The sequence below is a fragment of the Nomascus leucogenys genome, chromosome 11 (genome assembly GCF_006542625.1).
Source record: "Nomascus leucogenys isolate Asia chromosome 11, Asia_NLE_v1, whole genome shotgun sequence".
Classification (NCBI taxonomy): Eukaryota; Metazoa; Chordata; class Mammalia; order Primates; family Hylobatidae; genus Nomascus; species Nomascus leucogenys.
The window spans coordinates 10,759,431-10,785,701 of NC_044391.1; the positions used below are offsets into that span (position 1 = coordinate 10,759,431).

General features: G+C 39.4%; 1 protein-coding gene across 4 annotated transcripts in view; it reads right to left on the reverse strand.

Annotated features, from left to right (window-relative positions):
- KIF16B (kinesin family member 16B) overlaps window positions 1–26,271 on the reverse strand; it is a 299,853-nt gene that overhangs the window by 134,776 nt on the left and 138,806 nt on the right. For all 4 annotated transcript variants that reach the window (XM_003252139.3, XM_003252138.3, XM_012510215.2 and 1 more), the window contains exons 13-15: window positions 22,817–22,936; window positions 21,908–21,959; window positions 20,055–20,192 (exon numbers count right to left, since the gene is read on the reverse strand). In XM_003252139.3, the coding sequence (XP_003252187.1) occupies window positions 20,055–20,192; window positions 21,908–21,959; window positions 22,817–22,936 (310 nt within the window). The remainder of the gene's footprint in view (window positions 1–20,054; window positions 20,193–21,907; window positions 21,960–22,816; window positions 22,937–26,271) is intronic.

Consider the following 26,271-nt stretch of genomic DNA (forward strand, 5'->3'; position numbering starts at 1 on the left):
ATCTGGAAATACCTTTATTTTTACAGCTGAGCATCACAACACACATAATATCCTCATATCCATAATATCCAGCATAAGTGATGAATCTAAGCATTACAGCATATTATGAGATTTAAAACTTAACAGACATATAATTAGACTTTTGATTGTCTGGAAGAAAAAAGGAAACCAGTTCTCCAAAGAGATGTAATATCAAGCAAAGCATATGGTCACAACTTTAGGAATGTTTATTGATACCGGTAAAAGTAGAAATCTCAAAAGAGAAGTGCTTTCAAAAGAAAACATATGGAATTGGCATAATATAGATAATTATTACTAAAATCTCCCTCAGAATTTGACGGGAGAGAACTTGTGTACATTTATGGTCTATTTCCAAATAAAAACACTGCTTCTTGTCAAAACCCTATTAAAACTCCACATTAGACCCACAAGAAAGGGTCCTTTTGATTGATGAGAGTCTTCCTTATTCAGAAAACAACTGCACAAGGTGCAAAAGAATTCAAGGGAAATGCCCAAGGAAAACAAAAGCATGGGAAGAGGCAAATTTCAGCTTGATGAAGCAAACAAACCCTTTCTAGGGTCACAGCTGTCTAATGCGGGCACAAGTGCCTGCAGGGCTGTGAGCTCCTCGTCACCAGAGGCATGTAAGAGAAACGATGTTGCAGAAGAGGCTCACTGTCTCTTCTGAAGTCCCATCCATGTATGAGAGGCCACGTGTATGGCCCCATCCATGTATGAGAGTCTACAATGCCTGAGGGCATCAGTGAAGATAAGACACATGCGCTGACAGTCAACGACGAAGAATGACAGGTGAGTGCTTAAGTGTCTAGCACACTTAGCTGAGCGTGTGATTAAGTGACGAGTGTAGCCTGGAGTAGCTGGGGACAGGTTTCTGCACCAAGGACCTAAGCTGGGTCTCACTGGATAACCAGAGGGCAAGAGGAAGTGTTCCATGTTGGGTAATTGCAGAGAGTGTCTAAGCTATAGACAGGAGAATGGCCTGCTATGCTCAGGACAGAGGAGAGAATCATGTCCATCCAAAGTTCAGGATGTTTGAAACAGCATCAAGAATCAATACTGGATAGATGAAATAGCCTGTGAAGACTGGAAAACAAGTATGAGAGTTTAGACCAGAGGTCACAAACTGGTGGCCAGAGGAAAAACTTCAGTCTATAGATGTGTTTTTTTTGTGTTCCCTGTTATGTTTCAAAAACAAAATCTTTAGTTGGCAAGAGTTCAAAGTCTGGAGAGTTCACATAAACGTCTGGGTACCTTTCTAGCATTCCTTCAAAATTCCTAAGATATGCTATCAGGAGATCTTTGTTTGCACTTGACAAAAATCCCTGGGCTGCTGAGAGTTGCCTCCTTTGCACAGGTGACCTCTGGTTGACCACAGTCACTAGCCTCTTGCTTGGGTAACATCTTCACCTGGGCCCTGCAGGAAATATCATAATACCAGGTATCTATTCTGGAGCTCAGGCCAGCGTATCCACCTGCCTATTTGATGTATTGTTTTGGACAACTCAAGGGAGTTTCAAATTCAATATGGTTAAAACCTAACAGGTTTAAATAACAACCACAGGGAGCAACTGATATGGGTTGGTTTTAGTGGTTGTCATTATTTAGCAGAAACGAAGTCACTATGAAAAGGAGGATAAGACAGTTTAGGAGCCCTAGTGGGGCAGCAGCAGATATTATCCACTCTACAATTTGCTTATCCCTGTCATGCAGAATTGCATTTGTATTTTTTCCAATTATGGCAGGGCACAATTACCATGATTAAAAAGGGTGTTTCCCATACCTTTTACAACTAGGACTCGGAGCAGAGTGCCACATAGAAAGCCAAAAGCTAAGCAGCCACGTCTAGGATATATGTACATTTAATGCTGTTAAAGTTACATTAGAGATTAATAAAGCAATCACATTCCAGGTGTTAATTACATCTCCAATTCTTCTTTTTTTCTGTTAATCAAACGCCCAGCCATGAAAGTTGAAAATTGCTAAAATATGTTAATGGAAAAATAGAATTGTATTTCAGAGACATATTTCAAATTGTATTAAATCATTGAAAATAATCTTGCCACCCATGTTATTTGCATGAAATACACACATAAAGTCCTGTAAGGAGTTATAAAAGAAAGCAACACTATCCAAGACAATTCAGTGCTTCCATCTAGATAACGTTTGAGTCAACTGCCTGGCATGTAAAAAGGGGTCCATTAAGGCTGGTTTCCTTCCCTTTCTTCTTCTAAGCACCTGTACTCAACAAACCTCGTGAATTTGAAAATTTGCTTCATTTTTACATGATGCTGCTATTCATTCAGCAAATACTTAATGAACACTTACTGTATGCCAGTCGCTATGATAAACATGGGGGATACAGAGTTGAGCAAGTCAGACATACGCTTGGCCTTTACGGAGCTTTAAAAAATGTCAAAGAGAGAGATAAATAATCAAATAATGAAATAATTCCACAAATAATGCAAAGCTGCAACTGAAGGAGAAGAACTGTGTCCTGGGCTTAAAGAGCAACAATGATAAGGGTTTATCACAGGGGAAACTAGAGAAGGATATCTTCAAGGGAGGTAGTGTCTAAAACAAGCTCTGAGAACAAGTTGGGGAGAGTGTCTTGCGTAAAAGCAATAATGATCATGATGATGATTGATGATAATAATGAGGAGGAAGAGGCCGCCAAGAATGAGTGACTGGAAGACAACCATGTGGCTATGGCAAAGGAAACAAGGGTGAGCACTGCACCAACGTAAGGCTTGAGAAGGAGGGAGAAAGTGAACCAACTCAAATGTTTCAGGATGTAAAGGATCTTGTGTTTTATCTAGTTGTAAGAGGAAGACACTGAAGGGCTCTGTGCAGCAGCATACCATGATTAGATTTCAGTTTCACCAAAGATCATTCTTGCAATGGTGACTGAAGAAAGGTCAAACAGGGCAAGAGTGAATATGGCTAGGCAAGCCAGGTGGCTACTACAGTGGTCCAGGTAAGTGATGATGGCTTAGGAGTGGGGGAAAGGGGTACCAAAGCAGAGAAGTAAAACAAAACTGGAAGATATGTAGGAGATAAAATCAATATGATTTGATGATGGGCTAGACACAAAGAGGAGAAGGAGGTGAGGAAGATGGCTTCTGGGTTCTGGAATGCATCACTAGTTGGATAGGGAGTCTTCTGCACAGACTGAGAACACTGGAAAAGGACTAAGACGGAGTGGGGAAAAATCATGAGTTTGGTTCTGGACATAATGAATTAGAGATGCATTTGGCAAATGAAAATATGGGTTTGAAAATCTAGAATAAAAGTCTGGGATGTCAATCTACCTTCCTGCCCACTTACCTACATATATATATATACATACACACACATATACAGGTTGACTATCCCTTAGCCAAAATGCTTGGGACAAAAAGGGTTTTGGAGTTCTGATTATTTTTTGGATTTCAGAACACTGGAATATATATAATGAGATATCTTGGAAATGGGACCCAAGTCTAAACATGAAATTTATTTATGCTTCATATACACTTATAGAGAGTCCTGAAAGTAACTTTATATAATATTTTAAATAATTCTGTGAATGAAACAAAGTTAGTGTACAGGGAACAATCAGAAAGCAAAGGTGCTACTATCTCAGCCACCCATGTGGACAATCCACGGTTGCTTAGCATCACCATCATTCCTGACTCTGAATTTATATGCTGCTGATAAGCAATACCTGGTGATCCATGTCTTTTTGTTAGCATAATGAACAAGTAGGAAATTCACTCCTTGAATTGAAAACAGGGAGGATGCAAGCTTTTGCTTATCACAGCAATTTTACATTTACACATGCCTGCTGCATTAGCACATCTCAGCACAGTTATTCTGTCCTTGGCACCCTTAATTCCTGTAGGGGCTGCCTCATTGTCTGTAGTCAGTGTCTTTCTAGGGCAATAATGCCAAAATCGTGATGTTTCATCAGCATTACAGACTTGGTTCTGGTATCAGATTTTCATCACCGATGACCTTGACATACTTGTCAATAAATTTCTCTGCTGCTTCATAGTAAGCAGATACTTTATCACCACAAATCTTTAAAATTTAATGCTGTGTCTTTTCCTAAATATCTGCAAGCAGCCTGCTGAATATTCACAGTTTCCTTCAATTTTCGGTTCACTGTGATAGATTTCTGCTTGTTTTCATGATCAGCTTCCCATTAAGTGGCAAGTATTCACTGTGACACTGATGGGATCCACTCTTTAATACACAATTGAGATCTTCACTTTTAGCTTTATGCTGTGTTTTTCTATTTTTCATTTATGTGTATTTATTACTTTGAGCATAGAACTTAGCCTTCTGTTTCTTCAGGTCATATATGATGGCCACTTAACACTATACTCTTCTGTAAGACATTTCACACTTAACACCACCATCCTGTTTCTCTAACAGCTTTACTTTCTGTGCTACAGATCAACATAAACGGTTCCTTTGTTTCTTATCACTGTTGTCCACAGGGGTAGCTGCAGACCTTTCTGACATGTTCAAACATTATCTTTACAGCACAGAGCAGAGAATAAGTAAGAAAAAAAAAAGCCACAGTGAGTAATGCATGCAGGTCTTGGACCTGCACAGGGTATCATGGAGAACATACTATTGTCACGTATGACCTGAACACCTGCCATTTTTTTGTCCTTTGTGGGCATACTCATATGGGGAATCTGGACATGTGCAGAAAAGATACACTGAAGCTGAAGGGGGCTAGGGGGTCTCTTTTCCTTTGTGGATATTGAACAAACTGTGTGTGTAGTGCACCTAAGTTTTGATTGTGACCCCCATCACATGAGGTTAGGTGTGGAGTTTTCCACTTGTGGTGTCATGTTGGCCCTCAAAAACTTTTGGACATTTCGGATTTCTGATGAGGAATATTCAACGTGTGTGTGCGTGTGTGTGTGTGTGTGTGTGTGAGTGTGAGAGAGAGAGAGAGAGACTCATTGCTAATAAATGAAACTATAGGAGTAGGAAAGAAACCTGAGGACAAAATACAGAGGTAGAAGACAAGAAGACCTAAGACTGGGCACCTGAAGGAATTCTGACTTCTAATGGCCAAGTAGAAGAAAATAAACTTACAGAGGAAACAGAGAAGAGACCACGAGAGAGGGAGAAAGAGACCCTCTGAAGCCAAGGAAAAGAGGGACCAACAATGCAAAATGCTTCTCAGAGGTCAACTAAGATGAAAAGACTAGAAAACACCATTGGGTGTGGTGGCATAGAGGTCACAAGTGGCCTTAGTGGGAGCTGATTTGGTAGTAGACCAAGGCCAGAAGGAAGAGACTGAGGAATGCAGAAGAGGTAAGGAAATGCAGATGTACTGAGCACAGGCAACTCTTTCAAGAAGTCTATAAATGAAGAGAAAGAGTTGGTAGTGGCCAGAGGGGATGATAGTGTATTAGTCCGTTCTCATACTGCCAATAAAGATATACCCAAGACTGGGTAATTTATAAAGTAAAGAGATGTAACTGACTCACAGTTCAGCATAGCTGAAGAGACCTCAGAAAACTTAACAATCATGGTGGAAGGGGAAGCAAACATGTCCTCTTTACATGGCAGCAAGAAGTGCCACGCAAAAATGGGGAAAGCCCCTTATAATACCATCAGATCTCGTGAGAACTCACTCACTATCACAAGAAGAGCAGAATGGGGGTAACCACCCCCATGATTCAATTATCTCCCACCAGTTCCCTCCCATGACATGTGGGGATTATGGGAACTACAATTCCAGATGAAATTTGGGTGGGGACACGGCCAAACAGTATCAGATAGATCCTGCAGGATATTTCATTTTTTGTTAAAACTCATATGTATACTTAAAATGCAATAAGCAAACTGAAGAGCATAAAGAGGAATAAATGAATAAAAGAACTAATGAATGAGAATGGCTGATAATGTAAAGTTTCTTGATGAAACTTGAAGAGTGTGTGCTGCCCAGAAATCTTGGTGTGGTTAAGGACAAGTCAGTGCTTAATCTCTCCAGAATTCAGTTTCCTCATCTAGTCATCAAACTGGACAATTTCTAAGATTCCTTCCAGATCTTAAATTCCTGTCAACCATGAACCATTTGGTCTGAGGCCAGTGTGATTAACAGCAGCAGATGGACTTTATGTGATGCACTTAATTTGTAATTTTGCAAGCATTTCTAAACCTCCTTGAAATAATGACTTCTTTGAGATTAATTCAGAGTTTGCTAAATACCCAAAGACAGACAAATTCCAGAGAGTCTTCAGAGGGGATGGAGTGGACATGACATTGTGAAAGCGTAGACAAAGACATTGCTGGTTTCATATGAGACTCTCTATTCTAATATTTCAAGTAAGCTGAAAGAAGTAAATCTGCAAACGTTTCTTGTGATTCCTAAGGGACAATAATCATTAATATCACCAATAATTACCCTCTTCAAGTTTTATGAGATTTTTAAATTCTGCTACTGCACAAATAAAACAATTCATTTTTTCTCCTACTGTTTTCATATGAATATTTCTGAGGTAATGATGTACCAATTATTTCATTTTGGGTTACAAATGCTACAAACATATGAGACAACTGTGTTCCCAAAAGTGTGTGCTTCACACTTTAGAGGCTGTGGTGTCAATAAAAATGAGAGGCCCTTTGTAATTCTGTTTCGAGACTCCTAGTTCTACATTTTACTTTGGAAACACCCCCTGCCCCCCACCAACCAAAACATACCCCCCGCCCTCCACCAACCAACACACACACACATACGACGCAATGCACTGTGAAAGCAAGCTCAGTGGAAGAAAGGTTATCATTTTAGATGTGACAGGTGGAGAAACCAAACATCTAATTTTCTGAAATGGTACTGAGTGAGAGGCTGAAGTGAGGCAGGGCAGGTAAAGTTCTTATTTCATTGCCTGATTCAAGCAAAAAGAAACTTGCTTGTGTGTGACATTTTCCTTCTGATTTAAAATATCTTAAAGATATTTATTTATATTAAAATAAGTTATGATGATGGTACCATTTAGGGAAACTGATAAGAAAACATCTAATTTCCACTAATACATGACAATACTTAAGAACAGATTAAGTAATATGTTCTAGGGCCTTAGACTTGGTGAGACAGATTTTATTATTTCAAACTCTAGAATTATAGTACTTTTTCTCTATATCAAAAATGGCTTTAGGAAGCTAGATAGGAAAAGATGAAGATTGAACATGGTGTCTGTGGTGGGTAAGAAAATTTCACATAAATACTAAACAAATTCAAGTAGGACATATGGCTTGGTGTTAATGGCTGGCTTGTGAATGAATGACAGGCACTCTGCAACAAAGGCAGCAGGCATCAGTATCAAATCATGCCATCAGATCATCAGTTAGTAATTTTGAAGAATAAAAATGAAATGATACCTTACCAAAAAGCTACGTTGACCTTGTCCCTCCCTTTTCAATGTTTACAATTCAAATATGGATTTACAATTTCCTGCTTTAGATAAATCACTTCAACCTCTGTTTACTCTTAGTAAAGTAAAAATTGGAAACTTAGATTCTGGGACTCTGGAGAAGAAAGAAAATTGATTTTCAATCTTGGCTACTGAAGTTTCCAGCCAAATTATCCATCAAGAATGATTTGCCCAACTGTGTGCACAAGCTGAGTTTGAAGCTTTGTAAAATTTCGAGGTGCTCCAGTCCCATCCCCAAAGAAATTTTTAGATGTGTGTGTGGGAGCAGGGAGAGGGGGTGGTAAGTGGGAGCTGATATTTTTCTTAACACCTCATGCGAGAAACAAAAAGAGCACAGACATCCCCAACTTAAGATGGTTCTACTTACGATTCTTCAACTTTATGACGGTGCAAAAGTGATACACATTCAGTACAGTATTCAACAAATTACATGAAATATTCAGCACTTGATTATAAACTAGGCTTTGCGTTAGATGATTTTGCCCAGTGTTCTGAGCATATTTAAGGTAGGATAGACTAAGCTGTGATGCTCAATTGGTTAGGTGTATTAAATGCATCTTCAACTTAGGATATTTTCAGTTTACAATGGATTTATCAGGACACAGCCTCATTGTAATTCAAGGAGTATCTGTATATGGAATAGGTCTGTCCTTCTGAAGGAAAATGTAGAAAGCATAGGAAATGATTAGAGGGCAATTCAAGACAGTATATAGTCACATGATAAATTCCAAAGTACTGAAGGGAAAGCATTACACAATTGGTCAAGCTATTAGTAACTTTCTTTCCATTCATGCCCAGTAGTCCACATTCTTTGCTACCAACTTCTTATTCACTATTAGTAATCATCTCAATTATTTATTTCTAGGCTCCTATGCACTCCAAAGTGTCAATATCCTATTGTTCCTTCCGAAATAGTTCTTGCACAATGCCTCCCTTCCTTCAGCTCCCAAAGTCTTTTACCTTCAACCCCTTTTCCTCACGGCTCTTCTATCAGCCTCCCTTTGAGCTAAACAAAAGCTGCATCATCTTCACCTCTCAGCCCATGTTACCCATCTACTGAGTGGTCAGCACAGACTTCCTTCTGCTTTCCACAGAAAATTCACGCAACTGATCTAGAACTTAAGAGCCCTACAGACCTGCCCATGACTCAGACTCAACAGCGTTGATCTCACTACTCCTTCTCCTCCCTCCATCCCCTTTCCAGTCTTAGACATTTCTTCACTACACACTTTGGCTGAAGAGCATCTAAGTCACTTTTCCACTATACACCATTAAGACAAATACATTCACTTCAGAATTCCACTTTGGGTACATTCCCCCTTTTCAGCAGTCTAAACCACCCTCTGGGAGGAGTTTTGGTTCTGCATAAGCTGAAACAAGCACACTCCACCCTGTTTCTCCTAAGGAATGTAGCTATAGCCTGAACAGAATGCATGTAGTAGTTATTTGAGGGCCTTGGAAAGTAAAGAGTGGCTGTTGCACTTCTCTAATAATCAGTGATATTAAGCTTTTCTTCATATGTTTCTTGACTACATGTATGTCTTCTTTTGAGAAGTGTTTATTCATGTCCTCTGCTCACTTTTTAATGTTTTTTCTTTCTTGTAAATTTGCTTAAGTTCCTTGTAGATTCTGGACATTAGACCTTTGTCAGATGAATAGATTACAAAAATTTTCTCCCATTCTGTAGGTTGTCTGTTTGCTCTGATTATATTTTCTTTTGCTGTGCAGAAGCTCTTTAGTTTAATTAGATCTCACTTGTCAATTTTTGCCTTTGTTGCAATTGCTTTTGGCAATTTCTTCATAAAAATCTTTGCCCATGCCTATGTCCTGAATGGTACTGCCTACACTTTCTTCTAAGGGTTTTATAGTTCGGGTTTTAATTTAAGTCTTTAATCCATCTGGAGTTAATTTTTGTATAAGGTGTAAGGAAGGGGTCCAGTTTCAATTTTCTGCATATGGCTAGCCAGTTCTCTGAGCCATTATTCTCAGCAAACTAACACAGGAACAGAAAACCAAACACCACATGTTCTCACTTGTAAGTGGGAGCTGAACAATCAGAACACATGGACACAGGGAGGGGAACACCACACACTGGGGCCTGTTGCGGGAGGGTGGGGTGCGGAGACCATCAGGAAAAATAGCTAATGCATGCCATTAATACCTAGGTGATGGGTAGATAGGTGCAGCAAACCACCACGGTACGCGTTTACATATGTAACAAACCTGCACATCCTGCATATGCACCCCAGAACTTTAAAAAAAAAAAAAAGAGTAGCAGGTGGATTGAAGAAAACCAAGATTGGAAGCACCACTGAACTAACAGTGAATTTACCATTTTTTGCCTGCAGTGCTTCCCAGCTTGGTGTAGGAAGAAAGCCAAAAGTGGACAAGTGCAAAAGAGAGAACTCCAGGAGAAGCCCCCTCGTTCAGGTTGGAGGAGGAGCAGAGAGTCCCTTAGCAGCAACAGTGGGTCCATGAGGAAAGGGAATCTTTCTTTCCCATCAGAGGAGCTGTAGTCCCCTCAAGAAGGTGGGGCAGATCCCTGTTGCTTTTTTCTTTCCCCATCCTCTCATTTCTTTTCTGTAGACATGGAGACAGGCATATGAAAGAGTAGAATAAATAAAGCTCAAGATTTCCAGGGAAGGGAAGACCTGAGGGAGGCAGAAAGTGCAGGAGATATGAAGAGGGAAATACGCAGGAAAGCAACCTCACAGAGTTGTTTATTAACTCCTGGGCTCACCCCTACGTGTGTACACGTGGATCTGATCCTCAGTAGAATGCTAAGACTTTGAGAACTGAACTAAGCGACCGAACACTGTACGGGTCCCAGCCCGGCCAACGGGTAGTACACCCACTGCTACTGGAGGAGCACTGCAAAGGATCTGAACACTGAAGCAGCAGTGGAACAGCAGACACGATCTACAAAGGCTGACAGTAACTTACAGCCTACATCCAGCTAGGTAAACTGTCTGCTGAAACAAAGAGTATAAACATTTCCCATAGGATTTAAACAAGACCCAGGATCTCATAATATCCAAAATGTCTATGACACAATCCAATATTATTCCTCAGCACAGAAAGAACCAGGAAAATCCCGACGTGCATTGCAAAAAACAATCAACAAATGTTTATACTAAGATAACAAAAAGCTCCAATAAATGTTTCAATACTCTTGAAATAAGTGGAAAAATAAAAATTTCAATGAAGATAAGATATAAAGAAGAATCCAATATTACAACTGAAAAACAAAATATTCAAAATAAAAAACTCATTGGTGGAGATGACAAAAAAAGTCAGTGAACTTGAACACAGGTCAACTGAAATGATGCAATCTGAAAAGCAAAGAAAAAAGAATTTATCAAAAAATAAAAATAGGTAAACAGAGCCTCAAGGAACTGTGAGACAATACTAAAATATCTAACTATCGTGTAATTGTAGTCGCAGAAGGAGAGAGGAAAGAGTATAGTGCCGGGGAAAAAAACATTAACAAATAATGGCTGAAAACTTCCCAAATCCAGAGGAAGACAAAAGCTATGAATTTGAGAAGCTCGGCAAAACCCAAACAGGTTAACCCCAAGAAATCCATGCCAAGGCATATTGTAAAGCCAATGTATTGAATGTAAAGCTGGAAACGAAGTTTCAAAAGGAGAAGAGAGATCAAGAAGAATAGATGTGATGAGTGAAAAAAAGAGAAAAAAAGGGTTAAACAGATTGACAAATATATGTCTCATGTGCAGAAGTCTGGTGCACCAAGAAACTAACTCCAGTACAATTAGCTTTGGCCACTTATTCTCATATTCAAACACACGAGAAGTCAAATTCTAAGCCATCAAACTGACTGAATGACCCCCTCTTGGCCATGGGGACCCCAGAGAAACCTTGGAAATCGAGTTCCTGGACATGACAGGATGGGAGGTAGGACATGCTTTCTTATACTCCCTCCTTTGCTAACTGCCACGGTTTTCATTCCTCAGGGTTCAACAGAAACCAGCCTATTGGAAAGACTTGCTTCACCTCTGATTTCAACCAACTGTCACTGCCCCTACCTTCTGTGGTTTCCACACAATGGACCAGCATTGCCTCCTGATAAGAAACCATCAACCATGGAGTGGTTCTGGCCAATCTACAGGGTGCACAGTGAATGTTTCCATGTCCTCTGCTTCAACTTTTGACATCAGAAGACCAAAAACTCTATCCTTGCATTATGCTAACCCTGCCAGTTTTTGTTCACGCAACTCATGTAGAGGCATAAGCTCAATTGTGCATGCTCATGTTTCTCCTCTCATAAATATTCACGACTTCTCCTATAGCTTATTAAATATGCACATTCAGCCACCCAGCTCAGCACGAATTCCTGTTCCCTTTTCCCCTCTCTCAATGTGTCTGCTTCTGGCTTCCAGCTGGAGGCTACATTTCCCAGCCTGTCAGAACGGCCACCCTGCAGGCCTTATAAAAAATAAAGCTCTCCTTTCCAAATTTACAAACCTTGACATTCTTCAGTTGACACATGCATCAGAATCACAGACATAAAAAACCCGATTGCAGGGCCTCATCCCTAGATTTTCTGGTTCAGTAGGCCTAGGATGGAGCCTGGGAATTTGCATTTCTAACAAGTTCTCAGGTAATGCTGATGTTGATGACATACTTTGAGGACCACTAGCTTTAGGTATAGTCTTTTAAGAAGAGTTAGGGCTTTGACATTAAAAAATAGCTGTTGAATCAGCCCATATACAAGTGGCACATGCCATATTTGCAGGTCTCTAATCTGAGGAAGACATATGATGAATGCTTAGGGTCAAGTGCAGGTGAGTCAGTGAAGGAACAGACACTGATACCTGCTGACACATAAAAGGTCTCCTCTGTTAACTGGATACCTTGGCTAAACCACTGGGAGATCTATTTCCCTTTCTAGTTCCACTAAAATTCTTTTTTAATTTGTCAGCGAACAACTCACAGCAGCCCTCCAGCAGATGAAAATTTTATCAAAGTCTCCTCAGCTCCACTCTGCAGACAATCATCTGTTCCCTCTGAGTACTTGAATAGATGAAAATATATTTTGGCACTCAAGCTTAACACATTCAAATGTGCCCAAGTATAAATTTCCCAGATGCCAATTCTGTAGCACTTCTAAAAGAAGAGATGAACAGTCAATGGATCTGACAAACAAGTAAGACCAAAGGAGTCCATTTATGTGAATGGAAAAATTAATTGCATTTAACAACTATCAGCTTTAAAATAACATATTACAGTCAAAAGAAGAAATAATAATTAAAATAAGACAGAATAGTTCCTAGCAGTTATAGGACAAACGCTGAAATACTGTTTCAATTATAATGCATCTGACTGTTGTATCATTTCATATTAAGTATATAAAACAGAAAAAAGAAAAAATCTAAGGTCTAAGACACTACCAAGAAGAGCTCAACTTCTGTGGACTAGTATCATGAACAAATTCACATTTTCTTCTTGGTAAAATTCACAGTTTACCAAGAACTGGCTCCTCTTTCTTTGGAATCATCCTATGGAATCACAGTATGGAATGAGGAGAACTAAGCTTTGGAGAATACACCAATTGAAGAGCATGTTAGATATAATGTTACATATCCCATCACTATTTCTGGAAGAACTGAAAAAAGAGGAGAAAAACTTCAGGCAACAAACATTATATATATGTCATCACAATTAATGCTTACAGTAGTAGCAAAGGCTTTTCTTTCGAGTGAAGACACTAACAGAGGAAAACGTTTCCTATAATTTAAGGTGGGGAAACAGTTTATGCAATCTGACATAAGTGAAGCAGTTAACTGGATACAGAAAAAGAATTTGCCCTCAATGTTGACAATCTGCTAAATTTAGATAAATTTCCTATTAGTTGGCATTCACATGTATGGTTACGTGGTAATTACTACCATTGTTTTTTAATAGGACAGCCTAAATGACACATTTCCAAATGAACAGAAATTTATTAATGAAAAGAGACATCTGAATACCAAATATCAGCAATAAACTGGAAAGGGGTAGTGGAAAGGTAGGAAGCTGCTGGTAGCGTAAGGTGAACCAGGAATCCAGTCAATTGTGGAGTTAATATGGCTAGGAATCATTGTGACTTGAGTTACCATGCAGCTGCAGTCTCTCTTCTTGACATCTTTTACTTCTCTAAAAGGAAAATGCTGCTTGGGTCTGCCTCAAAAGGTTTTTTGGTTTGTTTGTTTGTTTTTTGATCCAATCGATGGGCCAAATACCAGTGAGGTCCTTTCTGAGGACCAAGACACAGTGAGTCAGGAAGGTTCCTAGGCCAATAACCACTCCAATTAACCAGAAACTGGGATGAGACAGCAAATGTGGGAAACCAGGATTACCTGGACTTTAGGATCCTAGGGCTGCAGGTATGACCTAACCTGGCTTAGAGAGCTAACGAGATGAAATAGCACACACATTAAGTTATAATTATTTTTCAGAGAAATAATGCATGAATTTGAGCACGAATGATAATGAATGGTCTGCTGTAATTATTTTTGGACAGGGGTCATGGGTGAGGGCTAGGGGATGAAGGGCTGATCCAGTATGGTAAGCATATAGCTACCTAAGATCCATTTCCAAGAGGCTTGGCTGCCATCTGTTAATTCAAATTTGACTTTGTAGAAATTAACTAAGTGAAGGCAGGACTATGCAGAAATGTGCTAAAAAATTTACTTAAAAACTGTTTTATGGGTAAAAGCCAAGATAGATTTCAAAGAATAAAAATGCTACTATATTTAATGCTGTTCCCCATGTATTATGTTTTAATGAAGTTCATACGCTGTTTTTTTCCTTTAGCTTTTTGTTTTCTTACAGATACAATTGAAAATCCTTTTGTAGCTCCACCTGATATAACCCCCTCCTTCTTCTCCAGTGAGTAAACACTATTCTGATATAAGAATGTATCTGTCTCATTCATGACTCTTTTATTTTTACTACATATTTTCATAACCAGAAACACTACATCACATCATTTTGTGTTTTAAAAACATGTTCCATTTCCCATTTTAATAATCCATAAACATCACGAAAAGTTAAGTAAAGAATTCTAATCCTTAATTTCTGAAGGACTATAGACTTTTTTTCTTTAATGAGATCTTTTGGTCTTAAAGTATGTGTAATTAAAAGAAAAGTTACCATCTTGCTTTTTTGTACAATGCCTTGAAACAAAGTCATCTCGCATTTTACTGCCCTAAGACATGCTAATGACATTTACATTCACTGCACAGCGTTTTAACACCTTCAAACACAGTATTTTTGTGTTAATTTCATTAACAGTGATACTGAGAAAGCTGTTCAGTAGCACAGCAGAATGCCAGAGGAACTCAAGCCCATCAGATGATCTGAAGATCATGGCACCATGCTAATAAAACAATTAAGAGCATCCCGCAGGGAAAGACAATTCCGACAATTAACCTTCAATGACAATTAGTACCAGTACTTTCCAAGGAAAAGTCGTATCTTCAATATGAAGATAAAAAATTTAGTTCCTAACCTGAATCATTAACCAGAATAGGCATATTATTTAAATGAACTCTCAGTTTAGGTAAAAGTTTAAGATCAAAAACCACTTAATAAAAATACTGCGTGGGAGATACATTATTTATATACTATGCCTCAATTTACAAGACAATTAGAGAGGTAATCATCGCTATATAAACAATTTCTTCTAACTAAATAAATAAGCAAATAAGCTTTCCTTAAGGCAGTGGGGAAGGTAGAAGGATAACCCCAAAATTAAATTTTAAGTTCTAGACAGTGTCCGTGTGTGTGCTCTAAAAGTTCCTTTTTTCTTTCTGGTGTTTGGAATTCAGTACTGATTTTCTCACAGAAAAAGCATTACATGCCAGCTTCTCAGCAAATCCACAAGAGACTATTTTACCTATAACACGGCAGGAACATTGTTGGTCAATGTAATCCACTCAGCATCAAGTGGTCAGGGCTGTGGGTGGTGGGAGCTCCAGGAGCTCCAGAGAAGACGGACTGTGGCAGAGAACTATGCCAAAGTAGTTCAAAGGTGGGGGGCAACCAAGCCAGGTGGATCCAGCAGCCAGTATGGATGTTTGGGGGCTATTTGTGATGTAAGAACTACTTATACTAAATAATTCCCCCAAAGTAATCTCAGTTCTATACAACTATAATATGTTTGGAATTTGTATACGTAAATGAACACAGTTCAACAAATGTATATATTAAAAACTTTCAAAGTTTTACTGAAAGAAATAGATATAATTCAAACACAAGAGGGATATTGCATAAGCAGAAGTTCCAAGATGGAAATATATCTTTCCAAATGCAAACAAATCAAACGAAATTAGAATCTAACCCCTCAAATTACATTTTAGCATTAAATATTATCCTAATATTTAAAGAAAAAAATTCATTAAAAAGTTAATAAGCACACATAGTAAAAAGACACTCCAATGAAAATAGATATTAAAACATATTATAAAATAATAAACATCAAAACTGTGTGATACTGCTTCAAAAGTGAAAACATGGAGTACTGGAACAAAAGGAGGGCCAAGAAATAGATATAACGCTGCATGTGTTTTCATTTTAGGTAAAGCAAGTTTCTTCAAAAGGGAGGTGGGTATAAGCAGGGAAAGGTTATAATAAATGGCATACCAATATGAGGATGAAAAAAGTTGGAGCTACACTTTATAAACCAATGAACCCCAGGTGTATTAAACAAATATTTCAAAAAAATCCTGAAAAATAAATCACAAGGAAAATAAAAACAAATGTTGACTAGTTCTGTGGCAGAGTTTAAAATTACCAAAGAAAACACAAAGAACAACAGATTAAAGCACATGAAAAGTTCATTTTAAAAGTAACAAAATTACCTTTAAATAGAAAATACCACAAGAGTGACAAAATAACTAAACAAAATATGAGAAAGCAGTTACAAGGAGTTATGTTATATGGTGTGTACACTCAATCAGGGGAAAATACGTGTTTTACTTTCCACGATTCTGGGAGGCAATAGTGACCTTATTCTACTCATGTATTAATAATGATTTTGAAAACCAGTACAAGCCTCTTGCAAAAATGCTGTAACAATAAACAAAGTGATTATAACAAGGTTACTTCCTTCTGACCTAACTGAAGGAGATGCAGCCAGTACATGGATCTCTACTGTGTACGTCCCTCTCTCCCTGGGAAAAGGAGACAGTCTGTCGTCATAACCCTGTATCAGCCTGTACCAGCATCTGCTGCCTGGAGGAACAGCAGCAGGACCTCTATCTGAGGTTCCCACAGAGAACAGACAGGTGATGTGACCACAGTCTGGACTCCCCATACAAGATTCACTGAAGGGGTTGTCAGTGAATCATGTTTTAACTGTGTATCTTCCCGTTACTCCTGCTGTCAGCACTAGAGCCTGTGAGTTCCCAGGCACGGACTGACACTGAAGAGCCCTACATGGTGACCTCTCGTCTGCCAACCAATTACGGTCACTTTCTGGGCTAAAGGCAGAGACAGCCTCCCAACATGACTAATACTGCTGCCTGGAAATAACCTGCCACTCCATTCTACATTGCTAGAGCCCTTGTCCCACTGCAAAAAAAGCAGGAAATGCTGCATTTATAATAATCACTGAGGGATCACTGAGTGCTCACTGCTTTCGGCTGGTCATCTACAACTGCTGACCTCTGATCTTCCTGGCCAGCTCCACGGTACTCACATATTTCCCCTGCTCAACTTACCTTTATAAAATTGAAAAAACAGATGGAGAGATGAATGGGTGGGTGGATGGATGTGGATGGGTACCCAGGTTGGCGCTCCATCAGCTGCTGTTAGAGCGTCTTTGACGGACATTATGTACCTCCTCCAAAAACATAATGTCCCCGGTCCATGCTATGTTTCCTTCATTTCTGAGGTACCTCCCTGCAACTGACTTCTGCTTACAAACTTGGCTAACCCTGAATAAACTACATGCTTTCCAGCCCCCACCTCTCCAATTCCTATGTCACAACAGACTCAATTATACAGTATGCAACCATTAAAAACTGTAATTATAAAGACTATGTATAACATACAAAAAGGGGCTTAAACATGCCAATGTCTTTCTTTCCATCATTCTTACACAGTTCAGCCCAAAAACTATTAGGCAGGCAAAAGCAAAGTAGGCATCAGCATGAGAGTGGAGGCAAATGGCATGGGCTGAGAAAAGTTTCTGCACTGTGGAAGGGTGAGGGCTGTGACAGCCAAGCATAGCCATGCTCGTGGTCTGAGCAAGAAGAGGAGGGTCCCAGTGTGAGGAGGGGGCAGGAATAACAGTATATGGGTTACATAATGGAAGCCAGGTTCATCACTGTCAGAAAAAGGAGCTAGGAATAAGTGAGAAAACTACAATTAACCCTATGGTATTGGGTTGGGATTAGAAGTATTAGTGTATCAGTATAAACTCCTTGTTAGCAATATAGGTACTGAAATACAGATATTTCAAAATACCAATATAAATAGATACAGAAGTACAGTTGTAAAAGTTGTACACAAACACACACACATTTTCCTAGCTCTGTTCACAGAAAGGATATGGAAGCAGTGACACTCCAGTAGCAATGAACACACCTGGTTGCTAAATACCATTCTGTATTAAAAGGAACAATGGCTCCTTGGAGAATTGGTTAGTTTGAGGAAAGTACAAGATGAGTCTGGAATATCTTGTGTCAGAAAGTAATGAAGTGCTTACAGAACAATGAGGACAGGACACGAAAGCCAGCTTGAAGAAACTCACAGTGGCCAAATATAGGACAATTTGATATTGAAATAAATAATGATAAAAAACAGACCAAAACCTAGTAAATAAAATCGCAAGCTGTGTGACCCTTTAAATAGATAAATGGCAAGAAAAGAAAGTTCTTACAATGAAAATCCAACTAATAAGTGTAGAAAGAATGATGCATTTTTTTAAAAATCACCATTTGGCCACCATCATAATAATAATTCAGCCAAAAAAAAAAAAAAAAAAAAGAAAGGATTCCTGAAACCAGTGGGTGAAAGTGGTAATATTCCATAATGGAATGGAAAATTTACAATATCAAAGTACCTTCAATCTCATAGTACTTTCCCACATACTTACTAATAACAAGAAAAGAGTAACTCCCCAGTGGGGAGGCCTGGCAGCTACACCTTAGTTGAGTGATCAAAGTGAACATCATCAGTCATGGGATAAATGGAAATCATGTAATGAGATATGAGAAAAACAGCATCATTTCTCTGATATTCCTGCCAAAAATGCATATTAGTCTAATCATAAGGGAACATAGTCAATTCTCACACTTCTATAAAGAACTACCTGAGACTATGTAATTTATGGAGAAAAGAGATTTAATTGACTCCCACTTCCACAGGCTTACCAGGCAGCATGACTGGGAGGCCTCAGGAAACTTACAGTCACGGCAGAAGGCAAAGGGGAAGCAAGGCATGTCTTCTCATGGCGACAGGAGAGGGGGCAGGAGGGAAATGCCACACACTTTTAAATCATCAGATCTCACAAGAACTCACTCAACATCACGAGAATAGCAAGAGGGAAATCCGCCCCCATGATCCAATTACCTCCCACCAGGTCCCTCCTCCAATATTGGGAATTACAATTCAACATGAGATTTGGGTGGGGACACAGAGCCAAAACATATCAACAGATGAATCCTACATTTATGTAGAGGGACATTCTACAACATATCTGACCTACTGTTTTCAAAACTGCCAAAGTCATAAAAGTCTCTCTTTGGGTGGGAACACAGAGCCAAACCATATCAACAGGTGAATCCTACACTTATGTAGAGGGACATTCTACAACATATCTGACCTACTGTTTTCAAAACTGCCAGTCATAAAAGTCTAGGAAAGGCCAAGGAAAAGTTCCAGTCTGAAACAGAGGAGAGAGAGGTAACAACCAAATGCCATACAGGAAATAGGACTAAATATGGGACCCACAAAGAACACTGCTGGGACAAATGGCAAGACTTGAATGAGGTCTGAGGATCTGATGGTACAAATGTATCAGTGTTAGTGTCCTAATGTAGATGTCAGTGTTTAAAGGCAATACACAATGAAGTATTCAAGGACGGCAGGGTACTATTTACTTTCCAATAATTTTGAAATTTAAAAGTTCTTGGTACTATTCTTACAAATTTTCTATGATATTGAAGTTATTTCAAAACAAAAAATAGACATGATACCAAATCCTCTATGTATGTTACAATTATATCTATTAAGATGAATATAAATAATAGGAATAAAATTATTAAAAGAAACCATTGTGTTAAGGTTTTGCATTTGAGGGGTACTTTTTAACTTAAAAAATTCCTTTAATGTCTCATTCCCATAACAACAATTGTTAAGATAATTCTATATATGTTCATATTTAATTAAACAAGACAATGGGTATTATAAAAAAAAAGCCCTCCAGCCAAACAGAAGAGAAACAGCCTATTGAAGCAAACAGTCTCACCCTTTTTATACCTAATCAGTAATTAATTCTAAGATGCACATGTTCCCCCACTGTCTAGCCAACTTGTTTTCTCACAACAATATATACAAAGACCTGTGAAAATTAAAACCAGATACCTTGATTTAGATGTGTGGCCTCCACGATCTGAACACCATTCACAGAGCACTGGGACCCACTGAGGGGTATCAGAGTCACTGTCCCCCCGACATTTTCAAAGATGCAATGCTCACTCTCCAAGTCAAGGCCATGAAGAACTAAAGTGGAAAAACAAAGCAGAAAGAATTTTTCCCCCTTTTCTGCTGCAATGATTCCCAGCTATTTATCTGTCAATTTATTTATTTTCCTTTTGAATACTCTTCCTTTTCCACAGAAGTATCATGAAGTGAACATTTATGTTTAGTGAGAAAACCGAACTTCAGGAGCTCATGACGTTCACTGATAGGACTGGAAGATCCTTAGAATGTTGTTCAAGGGGTCTGGACATTACCTGTGTAAGAAAATCAGTTCTGGGATGTTAACTCATTTCATCTTTGAGGAGAAAACAGTCGAGTAACTTGTTTTAACTGAATACCATGGAGTTGCCCTGTTTGATACTGAATAAATTTCCTCCATCAGCCACCCAGAAGCCACAGAAAATAGATGCAAAAGTGCTCCATCGGTCGAGGACTTACTGAGACCTCTGCACTGACAGACACTGCACTCCAGGAGCAGAAACCCAAGGTGAACTCGGCATGACATGAATCTTGAACAGCCCAAGAGGCCTTCAGAAGCCATACTGAGATGCCTGTTGCCTAAGCCTGTGTCAATTCTGAGACCTCTCAGGGCATGCAGCTGCTAAAGTTTATCTATTCATGTATAACTCTCCTAGATTCTTGTTTGAAGAATGGTCAAACACAGATATGAACACCTGTCAAATAAGCCTACCTGATTTTAGGCACAGTTCTTGGCTAGCGTCTTGGGAGTACAAGCCAACTAGTTTCCACCATCTCTACAAAATTGCACTACTGATCTCTGATCACAGAAAACGTGTGTTCTTACCATCATTTATAGCTACCCCAAAGATCAAACACATAATTTAACAATTAGAAGAAGAGGCCTGATGCCTAATTCTACTCAAAAATAGGTGAATCTGGGGACTTCCAGAAAATGGTTTTTATCTCTCTCAGTCTCACAATAGATAGTAAATATTAAGTTGGTGCAAAAGTAACTGCGATTTTTGCCATTACTGTTGCACCAACCTAATACATGTAGGAATATACTAGGATTGGCTCCATTAATAGCTTACACTTGGCAAGTGGGTTCATTGCCAGCAATTCTAAAAGCAGCTGAGACAATATAATTCTTCCCCTGCCAATCCCTATCTTGCCACACACATAAACACAACCAGCACCACCACCACCACCACCACCAGTTGCCTAAGTCATGCTCCTAAAGCCTGGAAGGACCTCATCAGTGTAGGCTAAGTCACTGATTATCTGCGTGTCTTGTGAAGACTTTCAGGAAACCCAAAAAGCCATGCTTCCACATGTGTGTATGCTGTGTTTTCTCCTACTTTCTGTTGTCATCTTTGTGAAGACAAGTGTCTATAACCCTTCCCTTCAAAAGACCTATATCTTTTATCTGTGTCTGTTGGTATATTTCCATCAATCATTGTTCCATTGTGAGACAATGTAGAGTGATTTAAGTAACTGTGTTCCTCAAAGACCTGGCAAGGTATGGAATGTAGGGTGGGGGAAAGGGTTTATTGGCCCATTTTATTCACCAAATTAGTTGTTCTGCATTATTATTTGAGTTGTATTCTAAATTACAAAAATATATATGCACACATATATATACATACATACTGACCAACACAGTACTTGAAAAATAATTTTCTATAATTACTTCAATGTCAGTCATTCAAAAAAGTTCTTCCTTGAATACAACCTTAAAAAATCATTGGGAACAGATCACTGATAAATATGCTCACCAATATCTTGCTCCGTGGAAGCATCTTCTCTACCAACGTATGTCTGACCTTCCTGGGAAGAAAAGCCAAGCAAAATGTATTGGTAAGAAAAGAAAGAATAGCTTGTTTCTTCACTTTTCATTAAAGCCCAAACAACACAGTGGCCAATGGGATAAACAACGTCCTGGCAGGCCACAGCTTCAATGCACTGAGAGCTCCCCAAGGCTCTGTAAAAAAGCCCCAGTTGTCTGGAAAGGCTTAATGAACAACAATGGTGAGGCCCTGCATTGGCAGCGTTAAATACTTTGCTCATGACAGGAATATCACTGATGTTCCTGATCCTTTCTGGGGAGGCTCTCCAGTGGCCAAGTGATTCTTTGTGTCTAAAGATATAGTTTATGTAAGTCTGCAAAACACAAATGCAGTAGCATTCTCATTGTTAAGTCACGGGTCAGAGAGAGGGCACTAAAGTCAAGGTCACAGAGGCATCCATTAATACTGATGTGGAATTCTGTACTCCCAAGATGAACTGCCTGCTTGGAACCAAGCCCAACAATGCAGGTGAGAAGCACAATTTAATAATTACCACCAGGGACCAGGAAACTGTACATACAACAAAATCCCCCCAGCTGTTTACAATTTTTCTCCTTCAGTCTGTGTGCCTTTTTGTTCCTTACCTCCCTCTTACTAATCCTACAGAATAGAAGGCAAATCAATGGCTCATCATTTAACTTTAGATAACAAGGGAACTTTAAATACCAAAGAATCCCAAAGAGCTGCTGAAAATCCCAAAGGGCTCAAGGATTTGTTGTATATTCTTTAATTTAATTTAGTTGTGTTCATGACCATAGAATATTATAATAAACCTAGTTAGTGTCTAATGGAGAAACTGGAAACAAAATTAGAATGTTCCACTTAATCAGTTTCTACCTTTAAATGATATAAGATGATTCCAGTACTCAAAAGGTCATCATCGATGCCAATCAGATGAGGCAGTTCAGAATCCAAAACAACTCCAATCCCTTCTTTCCTGAGGGCTAGAGTTTGTTCCTGAAATTAAGAGGAAAAGAAAAAGAAAAGGTCACTTTGGGAAAAGATAACTTCATATTAGGTGTTCTTCAGATTGTCAGAATGGGCAATATTTTATTTCTCATATAAAAAACTGCAAGAAAAATGGACCTTAAACTTCGTGTTGAAATCCTGCCAGGTAATAAGCAAAGTAAACTTGGAACATATAAAAAGTGCAATATAAAATGAATTAAACTCATTGCCTGATATATAACCTCTTTAAAGCAAATCTTCCTTCAAAAAGGTTCTAGGAACATCCAAACTACAAAGTAAGCTTTCTCACTCTTCAGAGCCTTTATGTCATTTAGTATCAAGATGTCGCCTTAGTTGATGGCTTTTCTCTCCACTTACTATGGTTGAACTGTGCATGGTCCTGAGAAGAAGCCTTCCTGAGCATTAGTTACCCTGCACCAGAGGAACCTGGCGCTCTGCCTCCTGTGCCATCAACTTCTCCTATCCACTGGATCATTCCCTGCTACATATTAATATGAATCTGCTATTCACCTGCCATCCCCAACCTCCACCATGTCTTTTGGCCTTGCCTCTCCTTCTAGCAACCACCAATGTCTCTGTGCCTTTTAGAGAAAACTACCTCCAAAAAGTGGCTATACCTTCAGTTCTTCAATTCCTTCCCTCTCACTCTCTCTTGAACTCGCTCTATGAAGGCTATTGTCTTTGGGACTCTTCTTTACCAACACTGACTCTCTTGATGGTCTCCTTCTGTCTCTTGACTTTACCTGCCATCCAGATGCTGATGACTCTCAAATTGCATCTCCAGGGCAGATGTCTCCCTTAAGTCCCATACTCAAACACATACCGTATATATGAGTATACCACATATATATATATACCAACCCAACTCAGTTTATCTATGGAGATGTCAAACAGGCAGCACAAATTTAACACATTTAAAAAAAAAAAAAAAAAAAAAAAAAAGCCTCTCTGCCTCCCAAACCTGCAGACTATCCTATCTCAGTAAATACCAACCTTTCCTGTTTGGCCTAAATACCATGCTTACACTTTGCCCCTTTCTTTCTCTAAACTCTATATATGTAGTGTTAACTCTACCTTCAAAATATGTCCAGAATCTGGTAACATCAAACCACCCGCAGCACGTGCCTCTGGCCCAAACCATCATTGTCTTTCACCCGGGTTACTGCGATAATCCGGGCCACCACTCATGTCTCCCGTGATATACGCTCAACTCAGCAGCCAGAAGGCCATCAGGGCAGGTCACTCTTCTGCTCAGGTCCTTTAAATAGCCTCCCATTTAAGTGAGACAAAAGCCAAAGTCTTTGTGATGTTCTACCAAATTCTACCTGATCTTATCCTGTGCTCACTCGCTCTCATCTCCTGCTGCTCTCCCCCTTGCTCACTCCTCTCCAGGGATACAGGCACCTTGCTGCTCTTCAAACTTGCCAGCCTGCCCCATCTCAGGGATGCACTCACTGCGGTTCCTTCTGCTTTTGTGGTTGCTGTTTCCTCTGTCACTGCTATCCTTCTCTTCCCCTACAATAGGGTTTTTGGACTGAGGCACAGTTGGCACTTCAGACCAGGTAATTCTTCATTCTTACGCACAGTAGGATATTTTGTAGCACCCTTGCCTCTACCCAATAGATGCTAGCAACATCCGAGGTTCTGACAACCAAAAATGTCCCCAGACATTTGAGAAACATTGCCCTAGATACATACATAACATGGCCCCTTCCTTCCTTCAGGTCTCTGCTCAAAAGCCACCCTCCCCATCACCCCATACAAAATAGCAACCACCAGTGTTCCTCATGGTGATTTCTCTCCTTGGGAATGGCTAGTAGTGTACACACACACACACACACACAAACACACACAAAGTTTATTACCTGTCCTCTGGCTAGAATGTAACCCAGCATCTAATTTCATGTCCCACACATCAGTTAATATTTGCCAGAGGAATGAATGAGTGAGTAGATGCACAGAGTTCAGTGGAACGCACAGGGAAGGTCAGAGGCAACCCTCAGGAAGAGAATGGTAGGCCCTATCTTAACATCAGGCCCATCTGATCCCAGACAAAAGACCTCTAAACTCAAGCTTCTGGGGAAGTCTGAAGTAGAAAGCAGACAAATTCCAGAAGGCTGAAGGTAAAAACTGCAGTCTTGAGGTTGGGCTGAACCAGTTCAAAGTCATGTACAAGAACATGACATTGTGCTCCATGACTGTACAAGCAACAGAAAACCCAGTTCCAACCACTAACTGGGGATCCTGGTCAGAGATGCTCCTGGAGAATCTCCTTCCCTCCCTGACTCCTACAGCCAGACGCAGTGACCACGACACATCTCTGTAACTCCAACACCCAACACTGCCCTAAACATAAACACGATTCCTTTCAATCCTGGAACCAATAAATGTACTCTGTGTCACTTAAGTATTAAAACAACCTACAAAGTCTACCATTCACTAGGTGATGGATTCAGAACTTCTCAAGCTAGTGTCAGACCATTAAAGCAAAACTCAAACCCTGTAGACAAGGGAACTCCTGAGAGGTTTCTGGGGCAGGGCGGTGGAGAGAGAGAAGTCCCTCAGGCCTCTGCAGATATTTAAGTTTCAAATGCCCACTGAAGACCTGAAGTCATGCGAGAGGGCAGTGAAATGAATTAGCAGGAAAAAAAAAAAAAAAAAGAGATGGCTTAAAAAAAAAAAGCATAAAAATCACAACATGAAAGAAAGCAATTTAATTTAACAACCATTAAACAGATATGCAGAGAAAATGACCAATGCATAACTTAGATTCAAGAAAAGGAAATGAAGCGTGTCATTGTTCTTCAATTACTCCTCTTATCAGCCAACCTCCCATTCCACGGCTCAGAACCTCAGGCTTTGAGGTCAGAAACTTCAGTAATATTGATTTACTATAGCAAGGAACATGCAAATCTCAGCGAAACTGAGCACTCTCCATAAGCCAACCCCTACTCCTACCTCTCAGATATTAGCAGAATTCATGCTTTTTCCTTCTGACCATGAAATTCAAGCAGAAATGGGACGTGATTTTTTTAAAGACATATATTACAGGGGAGAATTTAATCACACAGCTCTATTTCATAAAATGATGTCCTCATGGGAAGGTTTGGTAGCTCTGAACTGTGACCAAACTGCACACACAGTCAGTAGCCCCATGGCAATGAATTATTACAAGGCTCTAGGTCCACGTGAAAAGGAAAGTGACCATTCTCATAAGTCCACAGGCATGTGTATTTTCTTTCTGCACAAAAGTAGACAATAACCCCCCACCCCCAAAAATGCAATATTTTAAACTTTAATACCTCCCACTCAAACTAGAGAAA